The sequence below is a fragment of the Emiliania huxleyi genome (genome assembly GCF_000372725.1).
Source record: "Emiliania huxleyi CCMP1516 unplaced genomic scaffold EMIHUscaffold_71, whole genome shotgun sequence".
Lineage (NCBI taxonomy): Eukaryota > Haptophyta > Isochrysidales > Noelaerhabdaceae > Emiliania > Emiliania huxleyi.
Genome location: NW_005196681.1, coordinates 547,331 through 568,741, shown reverse-complemented (window position 1 = coordinate 568,741; position 21,411 = coordinate 547,331). Strand labels below are relative to the sequence as shown.

The 21,411-nt window shown below is 67.5% G+C and overlaps 6 protein-coding genes across 6 annotated transcripts; 2 read left to right on the top strand and 4 right to left on the bottom strand.

Moving 5' to 3' along the window:
• Nucleotides 1–1,021: 1,021 nt before the first annotated feature.
• SRR1 (scavenger receptor cysteine rich protein) lies at nucleotides 1,022–4,207 on the bottom strand (the record flags this gene model as incomplete). The annotated part of the gene is made up of 2 exons (XM_005761476.1): nucleotides 1,022–3,431; nucleotides 3,657–4,207. 2 exons carry the CDS (start codon nucleotides 4,205–4,207, stop codon nucleotides 1,022–1,024), a joined length of 2,961 nt encoding a protein of 986 aa, XP_005761533.1.
• Nucleotides 4,208–7,046: 2,839 nt separating this feature from the next.
• EMIHUDRAFT_68020 (DP-N-acetylglucosamine pyrophosphorylase) lies at nucleotides 7,047–8,928 on the bottom strand (the record flags this gene model as incomplete). The annotated part of the gene is made up of 2 exons (XM_005761475.1): nucleotides 7,047–8,243; nucleotides 8,314–8,928. 2 exons carry the CDS (start codon nucleotides 8,926–8,928, stop codon nucleotides 7,047–7,049), a joined length of 1,812 nt encoding a protein of 603 aa, XP_005761532.1.
• Nucleotides 8,929–9,333: 405 nt separating this feature from the next.
• On the top strand, nucleotides 9,334–10,496 carry EMIHUDRAFT_452970 (hypothetical protein; the record flags this gene model as incomplete). The annotated part of the gene is made up of 4 exons (XM_005761474.1): nucleotides 9,334–9,921; nucleotides 10,016–10,059; nucleotides 10,129–10,188; nucleotides 10,258–10,496. 4 exons carry the CDS (start codon nucleotides 9,334–9,336, stop codon nucleotides 10,367–10,369), a joined length of 804 nt encoding a protein of 267 aa, XP_005761531.1. The 3' UTR covers nucleotides 10,370–10,496.
• A 167-nt stretch (nucleotides 10,497–10,663) lies between these two features.
• Nucleotides 10,664–11,747, bottom strand: EMIHUDRAFT_216964 (hypothetical protein; the record flags this gene model as incomplete). Its single annotated transcript, XM_005761473.1, has 3 exons — nucleotides 10,664–10,690; nucleotides 10,850–11,105; nucleotides 11,242–11,747. The coding sequence occupies 3 exons, from the start codon at nucleotides 11,745–11,747 to the stop codon at nucleotides 10,664–10,666; spliced, it is 789 nt and encodes a 262-aa protein (XP_005761530.1).
• A 2,118-nt stretch (nucleotides 11,748–13,865) lies between these two features.
• EMIHUDRAFT_216963 (hypothetical protein) lies at nucleotides 13,866–14,292 on the top strand (the record flags this gene model as incomplete). Its single annotated transcript, XM_005761472.1, has 2 exons — nucleotides 13,866–14,187; nucleotides 14,261–14,292. The coding sequence occupies 2 exons, from the start codon at nucleotides 13,866–13,868 to the stop codon at nucleotides 14,290–14,292; spliced, it is 354 nt and encodes a 117-aa protein (XP_005761529.1).
• Nucleotides 14,293–19,605: 5,313 nt separating this feature from the next.
• On the bottom strand, nucleotides 19,606–20,671 carry EMIHUDRAFT_216961 (hypothetical protein; the record flags this gene model as incomplete). The annotated part of the gene is made up of 2 exons (XM_005761471.1): nucleotides 19,606–19,812; nucleotides 19,877–20,671. The coding sequence occupies 2 exons, from the start codon at nucleotides 20,669–20,671 to the stop codon at nucleotides 19,606–19,608; spliced, it is 1,002 nt and encodes a 333-aa protein (XP_005761528.1).
• Between the last annotated feature and the right edge of the window lie 740 nt (nucleotides 20,672–21,411).

The following is a 21,411-nucleotide window of genomic DNA, read 5'->3' as shown; positions in this document are numbered from 1 at the left end:
ACGCGGCGTTCCCGCTGTGGTGGGTGCGCCGCGCAGCGAGTCGACCTTGCTCGAGAGGAGCTCCACTCGCAGCGAGAGTGCCTCCTGCGCCTCCATCACATACCGCACGCCGTCGCCGGCCTCTCGCCGCGCGGATGCCAGCGCGGCCGCAGCCTCCTCGGCCTCGTTCGAGGCGAGGGTAGCCGCCTAGGGCGCCACAAGCCGGGGGAGGAGTGGACAGTGGAGCGGGTGGAGGGGTGGCACTCACCACGAGCGGGCGGCCACTTGACGCGCATTGAGCCGCTCCTCTAGTCTCGGCTAGTCACGGCCAGTCTCGGCTAGTCTCGGCTAGTTATGGCTACTCTCGCCTGGCGCGCAGCGAGCACCGCCTCGTCTGCGACCCGCTCGGCGCTCGCGGCTCTCTCCTCGGCGGCGCCACTGCCACCGAGACGGCCGCCGCCGCCGCCGCCGCCTGTGCCTGCTCTCGGAGGGAGGCTTCCTCCTGCAGCGCACTCCACAGTCGCCTGTGCTCCGCCGTCACCGCCGCCACCGCCGCCACCTGGCGTGAAGCCTGTAGCGCTCCCTCTGCAGCGGCATGCTGGCGCCGCCTCGCCTCCGCCTCCGCCTCGCTCGCCTCCGCCCTTGCTTCCGCCTGCCTCATCGCCACATTCTGCACAAGCTCCTCCTGATCCGCCGCGCGCTCACCGCCGCCAGCTGCGCCTGCAATGCAGTTGCCGCCTGCTCGGCCGCTGAGGACGGCGAGGAGGGCCTGATGCCGGCGGCGGATGCAGCCTGCAGGGCTTCGACCCGAGCCGTGAGCGCCGTCACTCTCGCCGAGTCGCTCGCGTCGTCGATGAGCGCACGGAGGATCGCTACCGCCTCGCGGCTCGCTGCGCGCTCGTCACGCCACTGGGCTCGCATCATCTGAATCTCGGCACGCATTGACTCGTGCGCCTCAACGAGGCCCGCAACGGACTGGGAAAACACCTGCGGCAACTCCGCCACTGCCGCCGCGAGCAATGAGAGTCGCCTTGCTGCGTTGTTACGCTTCGATACTGCGGAAGGGGTTGAGCCGGCGCACGCCGCCGTCATTCTCCGCACCCATCGGCCGCAGTGCCGTGCGCGATGTGTGCGGCAGTGCCTGGCCGCGGCAGTGAAGTGCCGACGTATCCGCAATCACAATCGTTTGCTCGGTGTTTGGCAGAGGCAGGATGGGCGTCGCCGGCGCGAGGCCGGTCGCCTTCAGCGCGGCGGCGGCCTGAGCGCCCGAGCTGGACTGGGCGTCGAAGCGCAGAGAAGGCTCCGTGATGACGTCAGCAGCGTTCGATCTCGTCCGCTCGTATAGCCATCTGAGCTTCGCGCTCGAGCAGCGGTGGGAGCCACGCACCACGTGCAGCGGTCCTTCGGACACGGTCATGTTCTTTGGGTAGACCCAGATCTTGACCACGCTGTGAAAGGTGTCCATGTGTAGGGCATACTGCGGGTCCGCCGGCACGTGCTGCACGGCCCGCGTTACAAAGTGGAGCGTGTGAGCAGGCAACGACGAGGCGGCAGCCATGCGCAACACCTCGTTGAGCTTCTCGTTGCCGGTGCCTCGCGAAGAGGTATACTGAGCGAAATCGAGCAAGAGCACGCCGTCGCGCTCCCATGTCGGCCGGAGCGCCTCGGCTTCGGCGCTGTGGTTGGCGGCGAGGTGGCGGCGCGCGTCGTCCATACGCTCAGCGAGCAGCACACGAAGCAGATGAAGGCCGGCCGCATTGAGCGAGTGCGGCACGAAGCGTTCCGCCGAGAGCACCGCCTCAATCAGAGTCACGCCCTGCTTCGTGGCGACCGGCTCAGTGGCCGCACGAGTCACACTCTCGAGCAGATCCGGCACACCGACCTGCGTGATGGCCTCTAGCATTGCACCGTCGTCGCCACTCACATGCTTTAGAACAAGCGCGCGCAGCCGTGCCACCTCTGGCGCAACGCTTGCGACGCTGGTGGCGGATGAGGAGGTGGAGCTCGGCTCGCCGCTCGCATCCAATGCGGCGGGCGTTGGGAAGGTAAGCAGCATGTGAAATCCGCCAAAGACGGCGTCGGGAACGCCAGGGACAAGGCAGCCTCCAGCATGCGCGCCCGTAAAGGGCACACGGCCAAGAATGTCATCTAGCAGACAAATACCCTCTCGGCCCGAGGTGGTGTTGAGCCACACAGTGTTGCCGTCCATTGGCATGACATCGAAGGAGTAGAAGCGCCATTGGGCCGTGCAGCCAGGGCGAGCGCTCAGAGCGTGGCCCACTGAGGCCCAGGAGGAGAGGGGAGCCAGGCGCAGCTGCGCATGAGCCGTCTGGACGAGGACATGGCCAGGCATGATCTCTGCCGGCACTGCCTTCGAACTATCTGGATTCGTCCAGCTGATGCACTGGTCCTGGCGCCCAGCGCCAGGAACCATCGTGGCCGTCTCCGTCTTCGCTGCCGCTGCAGAGTGGCTGACGGCGCCGTAAAATGAGCCGGTTGGCTGGATGGCGGTGGTCAGTTGGCTCTCTTGCTCGCTGAGCAGTCGTTGATCACCTGATGGGCACGGTATGGGCAGATCGAGAGTCTGGATCACGGGGCACTTTGCGGCGGAGTGGTACTCGAGCACGACTACCGTCCGTGCGAAGAGGCCCTCGGGCACCCCTCGATGGAGGCTGTTGGTGTCGAAGACAAAGCCAGAGCCACGCGGGCCTCCAAGGGAGGCGACGGTGTACTCTGAGCGCACAAACTCATCGAGCATGCGAGAGTGCTCATAGCTCTCGAAGGAATAGTGAAGCACCTCATGAGAGCCCGCCGCGACGAGCGTTGGGTGCCAGCCAGCCTCTGGCCGAGGGTCGACATCATGCAGACGGATGAAGAGCTTGAGACGATGGCCCGCGCGGTCGTTATGCCACAGGCCCGCAATGTTCTGCACGCCGCTCGCACTCGGCGCGAGGCGCACCGCTTTGTAGCCATCGAGCGCAGCATCTGGCCCGAGGTATGCGCGCACAGCTTCAATGATGGTGCTGTTGGTCAGCAACGGCGCGAGAGCCGGCAAGTGCACGCGTGTTGCAGCACTAGCTCCGTTCGACGCCACAGATGTGATTTCGGGGTCAGGCTGCGCAAACGCCTCATCGATGACCGTAGAGAGAGCGCTGATATTGAGGCCATAATCGTCTATCTCAGCCAGGCCGTCGCGTCGGAGGGCGTCGGCGATGGCGCGTGCAGAGGAGCCGTCCGGAAGAGCGGACACCCTGCGAGGGTCGCCAACGGCGGCGTCGATGTCCGACACAATCTGCACGCGTGGGCAGACATAGAGCTGGCGGATGAGGCCGAGCTCAGGCGAGGAGGTGTTGAGGGCAGCGAGGAGGGGGCGGCGGAGGATGCCGGCGTCATTCCATTGCAGCGCGCCCGAGCGCACCAGCGCCCGCAGCGAGTCCGCCCGGTCTGGTTGCCTGCGGACAAAGGCCTTGAGTGCCGCCCGGCGCTGTGAGTACTCGGCGACCAGCTCCGGCGCGTAAACGTATGCACGCTTGGCGATCTCGGGTCGGAAAGGGTCAGGCAGGCCCTCCAGCAACGCGTCGTCGTCATCATCGTCATCCACGGCGGTGGCGGCGGTGGCGGCGGTGTTGGCAGTAGCGTTGGAAGTGGTAGGTGCATCATCCTGAGCGCTTGGCGACCCCGTTTTGTAACGTTTGACGTCGCAATTGACGGGAGAGACGCGCGAGCGAGGGCCGAGCCGCCTGGCGCATTCGAGGCGGAGCGCGTGCTCTATCTGAACCGGAGCCGCACTGGCGGCGTAGAAGCTGGGCACAACTTCTCCAGCGCCAGTCAGAGCGCCGGAAAAAGTGACGGGCGCGGTGTAGACGGCACACGCGTCCCCAGTGCATGCAAGGCAGCGGATACCAAGCGCGTCTTGGCATTTGCCATCGGCCCCCAAACACTGCGTCAGCTTCGTCTCGTTGCCGCGGCACTGAAGCGATGTGAGCCACATAGGGCCGTCAGCGCTAGCGGGCATCCGCATCGTGCCGGTGGCCGACCCAAAGCCGAGCTGGCGGCATGCGACAGCCGCTACCGTCCGCGCCTCCTGCGGCTGTGTGCAAACGCTACCCCAAGCACCATGCAAGAAGACCTGCACTCTCCCTGCATCTGTCGAGCCGCCGTCGAAGCGTAGGGTGCCCTCCACGGGCGCAGCCGCCGAGCACTGGTTCTTGAAGGCGGAGGCGAGCATCTGCTAAAGAGCTGGACGTCAACTCATACGGCGGCCTCCTGGAGCGGCCTCCTGGATCCCGAACGCGGAACGCGGACGGACGTCCGGCTTCTCTCGTTTCTCGGTCGGGGTATTAGGTATAAGGTCATCAATCAATCAAGGTAAGGTAAACTTCTCCACACACACGAGGTGGTGGGGCAAGGGGGGGCGACCCTCGCGTCAAAAAGGTGAGCTAGCTCCTCGGGTTGGCCTCCCGTGACTCACGCTAATCGTCAGTCATTCTAACTGATTGTGCAGGGGACTCCGATATTGACGATTGGTCCGCACATTCTCGAAGGAAAAATTGAGCTAAATACACCATGGAGGGTGGTGCGCTGGCAGCCCGACTCCCTGTCATTCCTACCTTTGTCAGACAAGGCCGTGGGGGGCGGGGAGGAAGCAAAAGACGCGGTGGCAACGCTGCGAGTGTTACATGAGCTTGCTGGAGAGGCCCCGGAGGAGGCCGTCCCCGACGGAGCGGTGCCGGCCGCCCTCCCCCGATTCCTGCGACTAGTGGGAATGGCGGAGGCGGAGATGGCGGGTGCGCTGCTCGAAATGGAGGGAGGCGCCCTGAGGATGGTGGCTCGGGTGGCCAAGCAGCGGGCGATACAAGTGACGCGCCACTGGCAGGCGGTGGGGATCCCTCTCGAGTCGCTCGGGACGGAGCGCTTCCCCACGCTAGCCGCCTCGCGGTTCGCACGCCCGCTTGCGGGTTCGAGTGGCCCGGCCATCCCGCTTGCGGGATGGCTTAGCGGGTTCGAGCCATCACACATTGGCTGCCAGGGTGTGCCGAGGGGGGGACTGGGTGGGCAGTAAGCCGTCTTTGCCTGGCGCTGCTTGCAGCGCTCTGGGTGGTAGTGGCGGCGCTCCAAGAGTGGTGCTCTTGCGGGAAGAGGTTCCTTCTTTCCGCTCCCCCCCCGCAAGGCGCGAGACACACAATTCTATTGGCCGCGGGGAGGGGGGAGGGGAAAGGCTTCGGGAGGGTGTGGGGTTGGGACATGGAAAGGGGGCCCACGTTAACTCCGACCTCCACAGAAGAATAGATGGAGAGAGCACAATACCCGAGGGGGAGATTGAAAGAAGGATGGGGTCAATGAGTATCAGCCGTACCAGGCGGAATCGACCCTATCTCGTGCTCAAGTGCTCAAGTATCAGCCCCTCCCCGAACCCACCCAAGCCTCCATCCCCGACGCGCCCTCTAGTGCGAACTCGTCCTTGACTCTCCCACCGTCGCGCGGAGAGACGGGGCCCACACTGCTGGTGGACAATGAAACCCCGACGCCTGAGCTGGCGCACCCGCTGGCTCCTGCCCTTACTCGCCCTGGCGGGCGCGTATTTACATAACATGGCCGATCTGTGTGCATTCTGGGCGACTACATATGCGTAGCAGTACTACTCACCTCCCCGACGTCAGCCGCCCGAGACTACTGTCTACTCGGGCGCGGCCGAGGCTGCGTTTCTTTTTTTTGCGATGCCACAGGTCCAGGGGGCGGGCGAGGCGGCGGCCGGCGGGACGCCGGTGGGGGCGGCGGTCGAGCGGGCGGGCGCGTGGGCCAGGCGAGACGGCGGGCGGCGGGCGGCGGGGCGGCGGGCGAGGCGGCTGGCGTCGTGGGCGCGCGTGGGGGAGGTGGCGCGGGCGGCGGGCGCATGCGCGGGGGAGGGAGGGCCCCGGAGCCGAGAGCGGCTCGCGGGTTTGTCCAGTGGGGGGGGCGGGGCGGGGCGGGGCGGAGTGGATCGGGTCGGGTCGGGGTGGGGCGGGGTTCCTCGGGTCGGGGTGGGGCGGGGTTGTGGGGTGGGGACTTCTGAGGAAGCCGTCGCCCGCCTCGGCACTTGGAGCACTTGGAGTGCAGTTATCAACCTCACATCCAGGGCCGGGGAGCTCAGAAGCGCACCCAGCGGGCCGGCCGGATGATCCGGATCGGGTTACGGGCTAGAGACAGCGTCGGCTTTTTCTTGCTTTCTAGTGCGCGCCAGTCCCGTGCCCAGTGTAAGAAAGAAAGAAAGAAAACAGACAACCCAAGGGAGGGATGGGAGGACGGCACGCCGCCAGTGTTGTGCGAGGGAGTTAGTTGTAAAATTCTTCTCTCCGTTCATTTCGATGAGTGCCATTCGCAGTCTGTCTCTCTGCCTGCTCACGGTCTGCGGTGCCTTCCACGTTTCTTTGACACCGTCCCGGACGCTGGCCGACAAATCGACGACTGTCGCTCGCCAGCGCTCTCGGGCGGCAACGCCGTGTCTGTCCGAGGACCCGCCAGAGGTGGCCTCTGCTTCTGCAGGCGACGCGGCTCCGCTTGCGGAGGCTGCGCAGCCCCCACAGGAGTCTGGAGAGGTCGAGCCGAGGCCGTTCTTGATCTTTGATACCGCGACGCCAGGCGGAGCGATGGGCGCATCGGTCGTCGTTTCGGTCGGCTTTTGCTTCGTGGTGGAGCTTATCAAGGCATTCGACCCTAACTCGGCCGCGCAGAGCATTTTCAAGTGACGAGCGTAAACGGTGTACTCTATACGGTGACGAGGTTTTGTTGCTCGAGGCTCACAGCAACAGAGATATCAACACTCTTTGTGAGACAAAACCGTGTCATCGCTGGAGATGTCAGTGTTGCCACGTGCGGTACCGAGCTACCGGGATGGTTGGGGATGGGAGTTATTGTAGCACGCGGCTCCAAAGTCTAATCTGTATTTCCACATGATCCATCTTCCATGAAAAGTCCTGTATATCTCAGCTGAACGCGGCGTGCGGGGTGCGCAGCGCCTGCACAGGTGAGAGCGCGATGTACGTGTCCTATCTCCGGGCGTGGCCTGAGGTGTGGCCCAGCCGCGCCGGTCACAGCCGCAGGTGCTCTCCCGCCCGCACGTGGATGCGCCGCGTCTCGTGCTTGACGAGCCGGTAGCCTCGGATGGCGGCCGTCTCCTCGGCGACGGCCTGCTCCTCGTCGGTGTGCTCGACAAACTCCCACCCCCGGTTGGCCACGCGCAGGTCGAGCACGCGCAGCGAGCCCCCCTCCTCGACGGTCACCTCCAGCGCGCCGTCGAGCTCGAGCGCTTCGATGACGACGTCGCGCCCCGAGACGACGAGCGCGGACCGCGCGCTGACCCGCACCCGCTGCGGCGACGGCAGCTTGGGCTCGAGCAGGCTGAAGCACGGCGCGAAGCTCGCGTCGAGGACGACGGCGGGGCCGCGCTCCACCGCGACGCCGCGGTAGGAGGCCGGCTGCGGCGGGCCGACCTCGGCGCCGAGCAGCCGCAGCTGCGTGGCGTGCATGTGGTAGACCGCCATCTCCGAGGTGGAGGCGCAGCCGGGCGGGATGCCCTGCGCCGAGAGCCTCGCGGCGGAGAGGATGTCGTTCTTGCACGGGTGGTACCCAAACTCGAGCGGGTAGCGCGTCCACGCCACCGTCTGCTCCGGTGGGACCGTCTTGACGTAGTCCTGCATCATGCACTCGAGCCGCGTCGGCGACTTGAAGGCGGAGCGGCTCACGTCGCTGAACTTGGGGTTGATGAACTCGTCGATCCGGCCGCCCGTGGCGGCGAGCGTGGCCGCGTACTGGACGAGGTCGAACATCAGCCCGTTGATGCTGCCCGGGTACGGCGAGAAGCCGCTGCTCGCGTCGTTGACGTCGCCGGCCGCGTGTCCGCTCGCGAGGAGCAGAGGCTCGAGCTGGTTGTACTCGACGTTGCAGACCACGCTCCGCCCGTCGGCGTGCGTTAGCTTGCACACGGCGCCGATCGCCTCCTTCGCCTTGCGCGGCACCGACACCATGTTGACCGCAGCGCCGCGCGCGGCGGTGACGCCGAGCGTCGCGAGGTGGTGGGCAAAGTAGAGCGTGTTTGTGTCCTGGAAAAAGTAGAGCCACCTCCTGCCCTCGGCCGCCCAGCGCTGCGCCGTGCCGGTGGAGTGGAGGAGGAAGTGGATGTCGCCGTGGCCGTGCGGCTTGGTGGCGACCTCGTACTCTCCCTTGAGCGCGAGCCGCGCCTCGCTGTCGGCCAGCGCGGCGACCTTCTCCTGCTTGAGCAGCGTCACCTGACCCACCCACAAACCCATTCGAGCCACAACCCCGAGCCCTCCGACAACCCCGAACCACCCACCACACCTGCGAGGGCTCGAGCCCAAAGTAGCCGTTCTCGTCGAGCAGCCGCTGGATGCCCGCCACCGTGTCGTCCGACACCATCACGGCCAGCGGCAGCCGGCACGGCCCTCCGCCCGCGCGCTCGACGTGCCTCTGCAGGGCGAGGATATACGACGCGTAGACGCGCAGCACGCAGCTGCCGGTGCTCACCTCGGACGGAAGGGCAAACTTGACGCCGCTGAAGCCGAGCCGCTCGCCCAGCCCGCCCGCCGGCACGGCGAAGGCCAAATGCGCCGCCTCGGCAAGGCCTCGCTCCTCAAACGCCGCAAACTCTGGCGAGCCCGGCTGCAGGTCGACGCCGTCGTCGGGGACCGACGGAGTCCAGCCTTCCAGCGCGTTCTCGCCACGCACGGCTTGGCCGAGGAGCGCTCTGGCGGAGCCGATGTAAGCCGCCAAACCGCCGGGGTAGTTGGCCTCCAGCGTCGCGAGCTGTGCAAGCAGCTGCGTCTTGTCCGCGTCCCGCTGGCCCGCTGGCGGCCACGCCTCGAAGAGGTGAGCTTGTCCGAGCTCGAAGGAGAGCCGGACGGCGAGGCGGCGGTGCTCGTCCGAGCAGTCGGCTGGCAGCAAGGCGTCGACCATGCACCTCCGAAGGAGCGGTGACGGCCGAAGGGTGGGGAAGGGATTCCTCTTGTAGAACACACCGGCACGGGGGGCCTCCTACATGTACTGGTTGCGCTCTCCTAGTTCTCCTTCTCTTTCTCCTGCTCCAGACAAAAGTGACACATGCGGCAAAAACAAAAAAGAGACGCGAAACTTCCTCCAGCTTCTCACTGGCAGTCTCTCACTACCACGGGCACAATTGACAGAGAGGCGGCCGAGGCTCACGCATAAATAAATAAACGACGTACACGAACACAGAGGGACAGTGCGCACCCCGCCCTCACGCGGGGATTAAATTGTTTTCTTGTGTGTCCGGAAGCCGAAAGCACCGCTGTCGCAGTCGCCGAGTCGCTGGGCATCGCATCGGCCGACCCCTCTGCCCGAATGGCGCCGACGGCTGCGGCACTCTCGCTCGACGCGGCGGTCGGCTACTCTCTCGCCGCGAGCCTCGCGTACTCGCCGCCCGCCGAGCTGCGGCGAGGCAGCGGCGGCTACCAGCAGCGCCTCGCACCCCGCCTCGCCTTCTCGCAGCAGGTAGAGGTCGACCGTCTGCGCGCCAGCGCGACACTCTTTGAGATGGAGGAGCAGGACGGCGTCTGCGTCGCCTTTCGCGGCTCCACCGACCTGAAAAACTACCTGTCCATGTTCAACCTCTTCTTCGAGCCGAGCCGACTGGGCACCGCAAAAGGCGGGCGCGTGCACCGCGGCTACCAGGAGGCGTCGCTCGAGCTCTACGACCGCCTCTCGCCGCTCCTCGCCAGTCGGCAGCCGCAGCGCCTGGCCTTCATCGGCCATTCGTACGGCGGAGGCACCGCCACCCTGTGCGCCCTCGCGCACGCCGAGGCTGGCGGCGAGGCTGGCGGCGAGGCTAGCTCCGTCGACGAGGTGGTCACCTTTGCGGGCCCTCGGGTCGGAGACACACAGTTCGCCATGCGCTACGACGAGCTGCTCGGAGAGCGGACCACCCACTACGTGCCCGATCCCGCCCCACACCGTTCACTCGACGCTCGTCGCCCGTGCTCCCCGGCCCTGTCAGCTGCACCCCCACCCAGACCGCCCCCATCAGGTGCACGACCTCGACCCCGTCCTCGCGCAGAACCAGCCGCTCTGGTGCGGCTCGTCCGGCCGGGGCAGGCGGCATGTCGGAGGCCTCTCACATGCGCGCGGCGCGCACCCTAGGAACGCGCTCGGCTTCGTGCACACGGGCCGCCGCGTCCGCTGCGCCGCCGCCGAGCCACGGCAGCCCCGCCACCCAGCCACACTCGAGGCGGGCTCCGAGGCATTGACGCGACCTCTGCGTGGGCGTAGGCTGCTCGCCGACGGCGACCCATCGCTCGGCGCGCCGCTGAACTTTGCCGACCACGGCCGCTACCTCGGCACTGTTCTCGGGCCCAGCCCGGCCGGCTGGGGTCAGGGGTAGACTGAGGAAGTCCACTGAGGTACACCGCGTGCGTCGAGACACAGAGAGGCGATCCGAGCACGCGCAGCCCCGAGCGACGAGTCATCAGTCGTGCGACGTGTTGCGGTTTCACTATTCACAGAGTAAACGAGTGGGGGGGCGACGCGGCGCGCGAGGGAAAAATCGATAAACTTTTCAAATAGCCATAACGGAACACCACACGTGCGCTGTAATATGAGCGTAGTGTGCAACCACTTTGTGTCAATAGCAAAGCTCCCCGCCTCACCCGCCGCCGGCGCGCGGGCCTCGCGCCTGCTAGATCTGGCTCTCAGCCCGGCGCGGCTGAGCGACAGGGGGGAGGGTGAGGCGCGAGCTCAGCTCGCAGCCGGGGCGCACCTCCTGCGGCCGCCCCGCGCGCCGCGAGGCGAACAGGACGTCGATCCCCGCGCTGGCGCTGCCGTTGACGGCCGCCGCCGCCGCCGCCATCGACCCATCGACAACCAGCCCGCGAGCGAAGGCTGCGATGGCGGTGGCCAGGAAGTGGCGGTAACCGCGCCGCTCGCGGCGGTCCTTGTTGCCCGGGCAGACGAAGGAGGCGGCGGCGCCGGCCTCGCCGTCGTTGACGAGGTCCATGTGGCCAAAGGCGGTGGCGTTGGCCTGCCAGATCGGCCCGCCCCACGCGTCGAAGAAGCGGCCGTTGGAGAGGCGGCGCGGCGCGCAGGCGGGCTCCAGCGGCTGCACCGGCCGCGGGTCGAGCCTAGGAGCGGCCGCACCTCGGGCGTGAGGAGAGGGTGGGCGTGGAAGAGTGCTCGGCGCGGCGGCGGCGGCGCCCAGTCTCGAGGTGCAGCGCCGGCGTGGAGAAGCGGAGCGGGTTGGGCGGGGAGATGACAAACTCTTTGCGGAGGCCCCACGGGTCGGCGCCGTCCACCGGGTCGAGGAGCAGCACCCCGCCCACGGCGCCGCAGCCGGAAGAGAGGATCCGCCGGACGGCGACGTGACAGCCCGCCGAGTGGCCGCCGAGGATGAGAGCGCTCACGTTCGGCGGCGCCGGAGCACCCGCCTCGCTGAGCCTCGCGGCGAGGGAGCCGTTGACGACGAACTGGAGCACCGGGTCGAGGGAGCGGGCGACGGCCGGGTAGTCGGTCAGCATCGGGAAGGGAGGAGGGCGGGAGAGGCCGATCATGACGGCGCCACGCGAGGCCACGGCGGTGCTCAGGTCCGAGTAGGCCTCCGCAGGGATCTCGCCGCCGAACCCGGTGACGAGGAGGACGACTGGAAGGGCGGCAGCGAAGCGTCCCGCGGTCGGAAAGTGGACGCTGGCGTGCCACGGGTGGAGGCTGAAGGAGACGGGGCTGCTGGCTGATGCCGCGGCCAGCAGCAGCAAGCCGGCGGTTGTCATGGTTGTGCCCCCCCCCCCCCCCCCCCGTCCTGGACAGCGTGCTGGGGTACTTCTGTACCCGACACCCAGGCCTGATTGCGCGAAGAGGCCGCGTGCACTTTCTTTATTTCTTCTTCCATTATTTTAAGCATATGAACGGAGGTAGAGAAGACGACCCAAGAGACCTCGGGGGGCGAGCGAAACTGCATACCCCCGGGCCACAGTGGCAGAGCGGGGGTAAAGGCCCATTTCGCCGCCCCGCGTCGCTGGCCTTCGCCCCTTCGGTACGCGTCCAGCCGTAGAGGTCCCGCAGCACATGCTCTGAGCGCATCGCGTCGCGAAATCGCGTCGCGGAGCATCGGCTCGCTCAAAGTCTCCCGCCGGCCGCCCCGCGAGCGGGACCAAATACACACGCCTGCTGCGCTTCCCAGCCGCCCACGAGAGCCCGGCGCAGCCGCACCGACCCCCACGGACCACCGCACGCGCGCAGGCGCGGCTCGCCGCCACTTTCTCGAGGCTGGCACCGCCGTCGAGCACCGCGCTGCCACCGACAGCGCACCCGCGCGGCCGAGGCGCCCCTCGCCGGCGCGTGCGGCAAGACGGCGAGCGTGTCGGCGCGCCTTCCGGCCGCCGCACGGCGGACGGGCCGCCCGTCGAGCCGCGCGGCGCCGAGCGAGCCCAGCGGACGCCCTCACCGCTCCGTCGGCGGGTCGTCAGTCACGACGGCCGGCCTCCTCCCATCCGCACGCCGCCGCCTGGCCGGCCGCGCGGCGAGGCGGCGCCGTGCGCCACGCGCGGATGGTGCCCCGAGCGTGCGCTCTCTTCGGAACCGTCTTTGTGCGTCGTATTGTCTCGAGCGTACATTGGTGTTGCCCAGCACGCGTCTCACGAGCTGGGTCTACAGACCTTCGCCAGTGTCGTTGAACACATCGGGTGGCGGGTGAACGCACGGGCGACCACCTCAAACCCACAGCGCCACAGCGCATGGTACCTTAAGCACCTGCGGGAAGGGTGCCCCGCCTCGCCGCTCCGGCCTCCATGGTCTGTGACGACCGCGTTTGACCGCCTAGTCCGCGCGAGGGTGGGGGCCTCTCTGGGGCCACACGCGCCGCGCGGGCTGCACGGGGTGAGGCCACAGACTCGGCTGATCGCGACGCGGCGCTGCGCGCGCGGCGAGTGGCAGCACACGCAAAGCGGTGCACCTGCGTGCTCTGGCGCGCAGGTGCCCAGGTGCGCTCGCTGGCGCCACGACCCCGCGATCTGCGCGCTCTTCCCAGAGCACACATGTCGTGTGTGCACGAGCGAGTGAGTGGCGTGTCTTTTGATGACTTTTTGCGCTCGCCATCGGTCCTTACCAGCGCGTTCACCCTCCACGTCTGTGTGCGCTGCAGAGCAGCTGAGGCTGTGTCACGAGGCTACCAGACGGAGACAGGGACACATAGAAGTTCATGCTGGCTCTTGATGTGCCGCTGCACTGTCGCCGCGCGAAGCTACAGCGCGTGGCGCACGGCGCCGCCTCGCCGCGCGGCCGGCCAGGCGCGGCGTGCGGATGGGAGGAGGCCGGCCGTCGTGACTGACGACCCGCCGACGGAGCGGTGAGGGCGTCCGCTGGGCTCGCTCGGCGCCGCGCGGCTCGACGGGCGGCCCGTCCGCCGTGCGGCGGCCGGAAGGCGCGCCGACACGCTCGCCGTCTCGCCGCACGCGCCGGCGAGGGGCGCCTCGGCCGCGCGGGTGCGCTGTCGGTGGCAGCGCGGTGCTCGACGGCGGTGCCAGCCTCGAGAAAGGTGCGCGAGCCGCGCCTGCGCGCGTGCGGCGGGCCGTGGGGGTCGGTGCGGCTGCGCCGGGGCAGCGAACGGCCTGCTGGAAAGGCCGTGAGAGGCGCTCACCACCGGGCGCTCGACGCCAAAGAAAGCGGCGGCCGCTGAGCCAGATCACGGTCGAGCGCGTCGAACGAACCTGTCCGGAGCGCAGCGGCCGTGACCGTGGCGGTCAGGAGGCATGCACACATACGCGGACCGTCGCGGTACGAGGCAGGCATCGGCGGCGCGACCCTCGACATGCGAAGATGTACTCTCGCCCCGCGAGGTCTCTTGGGTCGAAAAACCGCGCTTCGCGCCGGGCCGCGGAGTTCTCGGCATCATGCCCAAGCGGCGCATCGCCAAGAAGCGGCGCAAGAAGAAGCGCGCCGCGCCCACGCCCACGCCGCTCGCCTGCTCGGAGGGCCTCTCCCGCCTGTTTAGCGGCCGCGCCGGCCTGCAGATCACCCGCGGCCAGGCAGTCTCGAAGCTGTGGGCGACGGCCAAGGCGCGCGGCGTGCAGCGGGGAAAGACGATCCACTGCGACGCTGAGATGGCCGCCCTCTTTGGCGTCTCCACGCTCGGCTTCTCGGACGTCGCCGCCGCCCTCGCGCCGCACCTCTCTCGCGCGCCTCCGCCGCAGCCGCTCGTGACGGAGGAGGGCCGTCGCGCGGCCGCGGCGCGGCTCGCGGAGCGCGCCGCGCGCGCCGAGGCGGAGCGGACCGGCGGCAGCAGCAGGGACTACGGCCGCGAGCGAGGCGCGCAGCTGACGGCAGAGATGCTGGCAGAGAGGAGGCGGATCCGAGAAAGCCTGCTCGCCCGAAGCCCGGCCGCTCCAGCCGCACCTGCACCCTCCGCCTCCGCCTCCAACCCCTCTTCCACCAGCGGCGGTGTCGGCGGCGGCGGTGGTGGAGGAGGAGGAGCCGCGGAGGATGCAGAGCTGCGGCTGCGGCTGAGGGAGGCGAAGCGGGCGCTGCGTGCGCTGCGGGAGGCCGGCGTTGGGACGTCGCACGCCGACTACCACCGGAAATACGCCGTCTACGCCGCCCTCAAGGCTCAGCTCGAGGCGGGGGCGGGCGAAGTGGCGGCGGTGGGCAGCAGCGGAGGGGGCGGTGTTAGGGCGGCGGTGGAGGGCGAGGGCGGCGAGGAGGAGGGCGAGGAGCAGGCGGAGGAGGGCGAGGAGGGCGAGGGCGAGGGCGAGGAGGGCGAGGGCGAGGAGGGGGAAGGCGAGGAGGAGGAGGGCGAGGAGGAGGAGGAGGAGCAGCAGCAAGAGGAGGCGCGAGGCGAGGGGCGGGCGGCAGGCCACAGCGCGGCGCGAGGCGAGGGGCGGGCGGCAGGCCACAGCGCGGCGCTTCCCGAGGAGCTGCTCTGCCCGATCCTGCTCGCCCTGATGGTGGACCCCGTCTCCACCGCCGACGGGCAGTGCTACGAGCGGGCCGCCATTGAGCGATGGCTGAGGCCCACACGCCACACCCCACGCCGACCACTTGCTGTCACACATTCTGCTCTTCACACCCCGCCGCCGTGAGTAGGTGTCACTCCACATCGCCGCTGACTGGTGCGCAGCTGCCATCGCGGGCGTTGCTACCCAACATCCCGATGCGCAAGATGTGCGATGACTGGCGGAGGCGGCTCGCGGGGACGTCTTGAGAGGACATCTGTGTGTGCTTCTCGCAGTGAGATGAGAGATGTGTGTTGTGTCTGCTGTGTTGTGCACGTGGTGTGTGCATCACACAGAGCCTCGCAGTGCAGTGTGTGTGTCGTGTGTCGTGTGAGTCACTGAGCGTGTGAGAGACACACGATGCACATGCACATCGCCACATGTACTGACGTACTCTTTTTTTCGTTCGTATTTTTGAGACACACGTGGCACACGCGTGCCCGACTGACAGCTCGCGCATCACTGCGGGGCCATGCCCATGTGGCGCATGGGGCGGCGCCGCCCCCGTGCGCGCGTCGCTCTCGCGTTGCCGCCCCCCCCCAACACCCCCCCCCCCACACACACCCCACAGTCGCACACAGACATGGGCCCCGGTTGAACGCGGTGCTGCAGCGGCCCTCTACACGCACCCGTCACTGTGACCTGCCCATCCCTCTGTCTCTGCGCTCTGCCACGGCCGCAGTTGAACACTGCGCCTCCCTCGCGCGCACTCATGCCAGTCGTTGCGGGCGCGAGGCGCGGCGCTCGGCGGCGCACCGATGGCGGGAAAGGATGCACGGGGGCACACCCAAACAAACCCACGCCTCTGGGCCTGTCAACCCGAGCTCGCGTGCAGCTGGCAGCGGAGGGCTCCGCCGTATCCACAGCCGTCGCCAATCTCGGGCGCCGGCACCTCACTGACCTTCTCCTCGGTGCCGCCCGGACGGCGGCGAGAGGAGGGTCGCTCCTCGGGCGGCGACCGCCGCGGCCCGCTGCCGCCGCCGCCCTCGCCGCGCGTAGCGGCGGCGGAGGGGGGAAATGCGGGGGGCGGCTCCGATGGTGCTGCAGCCTGTGCGCCTTTCGCCGGCGCCGGAGCGGGCGCGGGCAAGCTGGGCCTCGCCGGCGCTCGATTCGACGAGGGCTTGGCCGGCGCTGCAGCCGGCGCGGGCCGCTTGACGGCCGCCGGACCAGTCGGCCGGCCCGAGCGGGCTCCGGCGGGCGGCTTGGAGGGCGGCTTGGAGGGCGCGGGCTGCTCGTGCTTGCGCCACGCGTCCGGGCCGGAGTTTGCGCGCGCGCCGCCTAGACGGCGCAAGTACAGGCAGAGGTGAGCCAACGGCAGAGGCCGGAGGGGAGGCGTGCCCCTCGCCTGGGCCACAGTAGACGTTGTACGTGCCTCCGGCGCGGCGAGCCCGCTTCTCCACGACCCAGCCGGGCGGGAGGCTCACGCTCACGCTCGCCTGTGTGCACGTGCCAATAGTGACACGTCGCGCTCGAGCCTGCCCTCGACGGCACAAGGATAGAGCCACCGCGCTGCCGCTGCTGCCGCACCGACTCTGGTAGAGCGCAATCGCCTGCTCCACCTCCTCCTGCTCGAGGTCCTCGCCGTCGCCGTCGTCGTGCTCGACGCGCCAGAGCGGCGGGTCCTTCTCCGCCTCGTCGGCGGGCACCCAGCTGGTGACGGTGCCGAAGGCGCAACGCCGCCCAAACTGTCCACGCGCTCAAAGGTGTGAGCCGCAAGGCGAAGGGACACACGCGGGTACGCTGAGGGGAGGGGGGGAGGGAGCTAGGGAGGGAGACCTGGCGAGCCAACCGCGTGCCAAGCCACTCGTGCCCGGTCGTCTCCCACGCGATGACGCCGCCGCCGCCGCCGCCCGGCAGCACATTCGCCTGCGCGCCTCCCCCGCCCTCCCTCTCCGCTGCCTTGAGAGCCTGCCCCGTCGCTCCCGCCTGCTCCACGGCGTACCTGCGCACGTCGTTGGTCGAGCGGAGCGCCGGACTGCCGCCGGGCGGGTAGAGGTAAAAGACCGTCTTGCCCCCGCTGAGCCGGCACGCGCCACGCCAGCCCGACGGCAGCGTCACTTCCTGCACGCAACCCTCCCGCCGCAGACGATCGAGCAGCGCGAGAGGCTCAGCCGCCTCGACGGGCTCGGCGACGCCCTTCGGCTTGGTGGCATCTCGGGTGGCATGCTCGGAGGCGACCATTGCCGCGACTGAAGGCACGGCCGGCGCACGTGCCCGGGAAACCTTGCTTTCGACGGCCGGGCCGCCGCCGCTCAGCGAGGCAGGCGCACGCCGCTTTCGTCGAGGTGGGGCGGCGCTGGCCGCGGGGAGCGGGCATGGGAGCGGGTCGGCGGCCGTGGAGCCGGCAGGCGTGGCGGAGGCGAAGTTGCCCTTCTGCTCTTTACCCCGGACGCGGCGCTGGGCAGGGGGCGCAGCAAGCACGGGTGTCGCCTCGACTGAAGGCGGCGCGGCGGAAGGCGCGGCGAGAGGCCCCGAAGGCGCGGCGGAAGGCGCGGCGAGAGGCCCCGGCGCTCCTCGGCTAGATCCTCGGCCCTGTGGCTCTGGCACGCTCTCGGACGGCAGCGCGGGTGGCGGCTGAGGTGAGCGCTCCCACGATCCTCCCGTGCCGGCGGCGACGGTGTGGCCTGTGGGGAGAGGGGCGACGGCGAGAAGTGCGAAAGGTGCGACAGGCATGTTGGGTCGGGGCGAGAGGGAGCGGGCCGGTCACGACCTGCGCTGGCGGGAAAAGTGAAGGACCGCCGTCCGCTCGGGCTCAGGAAGGAGGCCTTGCCGAACCGGAAGGCGTGCGCAACCGTCACCCTCACCAACGCCGGTGAGTCGCCGCTGGCGGGCGCAAGCGTCCGCGCAGAGTATTCTGGCGTCACCGACCCGCCGGCCGCCCCCAGGGCTCCGTCAAGCGTGTCGATCATGTCCGCCAGCGCGGCATGCTCGTCCACGGGCGGGTTTTCTGGCATGACGGGTTGTCTTCGAAGCCGTTGCGACCGTTGTGCTACAACACGCCGTTTCCGCGAGGAATTCACAGTCCGGTTCTCCAGGTGGATATCCTTTGGCCGCGTTGGGTAGCGAGGATTGGTGTGACGCGATCCACGCAGGCGTGTTTTCTGGCGGCCGACCGTCAGTGCACGGAGTTGCCCCTTCACAGCCTTGTTATTGAGAAGAAAATACGTCGTATCCTCGTATGGCGCTGTGCGCTGGTCTGTGAGAGGTTGAGGTGCGAGCCCTGGAGGCCCTGGGGATGACAGGCCACGTTATTGAGAAGAAAATTCCTCAAACGACGTGCCTCCCCGTGTTTGTAGCCTGTCGTTTGTGCCCCGTTTGAGAGAGTTGTTGTGTTTGTGTGTTGCCCGTTTGTGCCGCGTCCCGTGCCCCCGAGTTCATTTTAAATACAAGAAAATACCTCTTCGCTGTGCGCTGCGCGCTGGTCTATGAGAGGTTGAGGCGCGAGCCCTGGAGGCCCTGTGGGGATGGGGAGAGACTAACTACCCGCGGGTAGAAGGCCCGCGCGCAGGGGGGGCATTGAGACCGGTGTCATGAATGAGTGCGCGTTCACAGACCTTGTTATTGAGAATAAAATACCTGCTATGGCGCTGCGCGCTGGTCTATGAGAGGTTCACGACACTCGAGGAGGTGAGCTGTGAGCTGTGTGAGGGTGCCCGGTGCCGAACCCGTGTCGGACTTTTAAGACAGCATTAGAGGGAGGGCTTGTTGAATGATAAGAAACTGTAGAAGCTCAGATCTCAGACAGTGCCGGGTGAGGGTGTGAGAGGCGGTGTGTCTGACTGTCACTGTGCTGTCGTATCTTGTCGTGCGATTTCGGGCCCGGCCGTTGCTTTTGAGAGAGAGAGATTTTTAGCAATACCAACGTGCAACGACAACTCTAACTTGTTTTTTGTTTTGCTTTTGTGTGAGAGGCGGACCTAAGGCGAAGGTAAGGTAAGCTTGGAAAGGTAAAGTTCTCAACACACACAAGTTGTGGTGGGGCAAAAGGACAAGGGGGAACGACCCTCTCGTCTTCCCGGGCATTCACACTATATTCCTGAGATAATTGGGCGATTATATCCAGAAGGGATTTCATCCCTTTGGATTGGAGATTCGTGTGTCCGTTCCTTTTTGGGTAAAACGTATGTACCTTAAGGTATGTAGGAAGTGGAACCAGAAGATTTTTGGTGGGGGGGGGGGGGGGGGGAGGCTTCAAGTGTGGCAGCCAGGACTTCATGGTCGCGCTGCGCCGTGATCCTTCGCGATCGCCTGTGTTTGTGGATGTTATTGCACTCTTCGCTCCGATGCGGCCCCTGCCTGGCCTCTTGCTCCTATGTGGGAGCTATGGCGGGACCGCTATCGAGTACGTCTCCACCAGTAAAAGTGCAAGAACCGGTGCGCGTTGCCGTTGGTGAGCGGTGTGTGGTGTGTGCCCCCACCGCGATCCGCGTGTCGCCTCGCGGGAGCTGTATCTTTCTGCACGATCGCGAGGCCCCCCCCCCCGGGGGGGGCGACACACGAGTCACGACGGAGAACGGATTCGGGATTCCCCGACGACGACCCCGCCGTTGATATTTTTTCATTTTCATAATTTTATTACGCATGTGGTTGTGATGTGTGTGCAGTGCAACGCCTCCCTCACTCTCGACTCTCGCCACAGAGGCTACTCGTTTGCGTTGTCGTCTTGCCCTGGCTTCCACAGACCCCACTCCTGCTCCCCCTCCCCGCCCTCCGCCGCGCCCCCCTCTGGCGGCGGCGCGCCGTCGACGCCACCGTGCTCGCCGTCCCAGCGCAGCACCACCAGGTAAAAGTCGCGCAGCGCCGCCTCGATCTTCTCCGGCTCGGTGCCCAAGAAGGAGGGCGTCACCACCTGTCAGAGGGGGGAGAGAGCAGCAAGTGCATGCGAGTGGGGAGGCGCCGCCTCGCGTGGAGACGGGTCCCGCCTGCAGCCCGAGCGGCCCCGCGATCGCGCTGAGCTCAGCGAGCGTCGGCATCGTCGACAGCACCGTCATCGGGTTCTCCTGCCGCTCCCGCTCGACAAAGGCGGCGCCCGACACGTGTGCCACAACCAGCCTTGAGTGCGGCGAGCGGCGGAGCAGCCCCGCCGCCTGCTGCAGCGTCGCCACCGGGTCGGCGAAGAACTGCAGCGCGCCGTTGAAGACGACGACGTCGTGCCGCCCTCCCTCGGCTCCCGCGCCCGCCGCCACCTCCTCCGCCAGCACGTCGGCAAAGCTCCTGTCGTCAAAGGCGGCCGCGGCGAGCGCGCCGTCGCCGTGCGCCTGCCGAGCCACCTCGACCATCCGCGAGGAGAGGTCGACGCCACGGTACGCCGCCGCCGGAACGCCGCTCGCGACGGCAAAGGGGAGGAGGAGCCCCGTCCCGCAGCCGACGTCGAGGAAGCGGCTCGGAGGAGGGCCGCTGCCGTCGTTTGCGACGCGAGCGATGGCTCCGAGCCGGCGCTGCGCCTCGCCCGAAGGCGCCGCCTCGTGCGTGACCGGCAGGAAGGCCGCGATCGCATCCCATGTCACCTCGACGAGCGCGGCATGGGCGTCCGGCCGGCTGGGGTCCGTCTTCAGCGCCTCGTACAGCTCGGGCATCGAATCCTGCAGGTACGCAAGCGTGTAGCCGACGTACGACGTGCGTGCCTTCTCCACGTCGCCCTGGGCCTCCTCCAGCAGCGCCGCGGCGTCGGCGTCAAGCGCTGCCGCGCCGCCACCCGCGTACTGCATCCACGCTCCACCACGCCTCGGCGCCGTGCGAACGGGGAGACGAAGGACGAGCGCGAATGGTAGCGATAGGAGAAGCGCTGGCATGCACATGCTCGCCGAACGAAGGCTGCCGAGACCAGCTGGGGGGGGGGGGGGGGGGCGTTTATTTTTGCTTGGCCGGGTATCATGACGGGTAGGTAGGGTAGGTCTGGGCCCTCCCGTCGGGGTTTTCCCTCTCTTCAAGCTGGAATTTTCACAGCAGAAAAAGAAATTTTCCGCGGAAATCACGATGTCAACCCTCCCCAAATGGGTGATCTGATGCTTGTAGGGCTTGATTGAGAGTGGCCTCCCATGTCACAAGAAGGACTGTGGATGCAGGAGAGTACCACCAACCATCACTCTAGTTGGTATAGTACCCCACCTTCACCCATCCGATGATTTCTTTTTTAGTTTCCCATAAGTAGGGTAGGTAGGTAGGTAGGTAGGTAGGTGGTAGGGGCAGGGCAGGGGCCGGTCAGGTTTTTGCAGAATTTCATCATGATACCCGGCCAAGCAAAAATAAACGCCACCTGCCGAGACCCGAAAAAGCGCGTCCGGTGGGTGCAACCTTTTCCCTGGATGAAGGCTGGGTTCCGGCTCCTACCCAGATAGGGGGTCTGTTGCCTATGACTCGCACCAAAACGCCCTACCTACCTACCTATTGCGGGCGCCAATCGCCAGGCTCCGTGCCCCACCTACCTACCTATTCCCAGGCCGCGCAG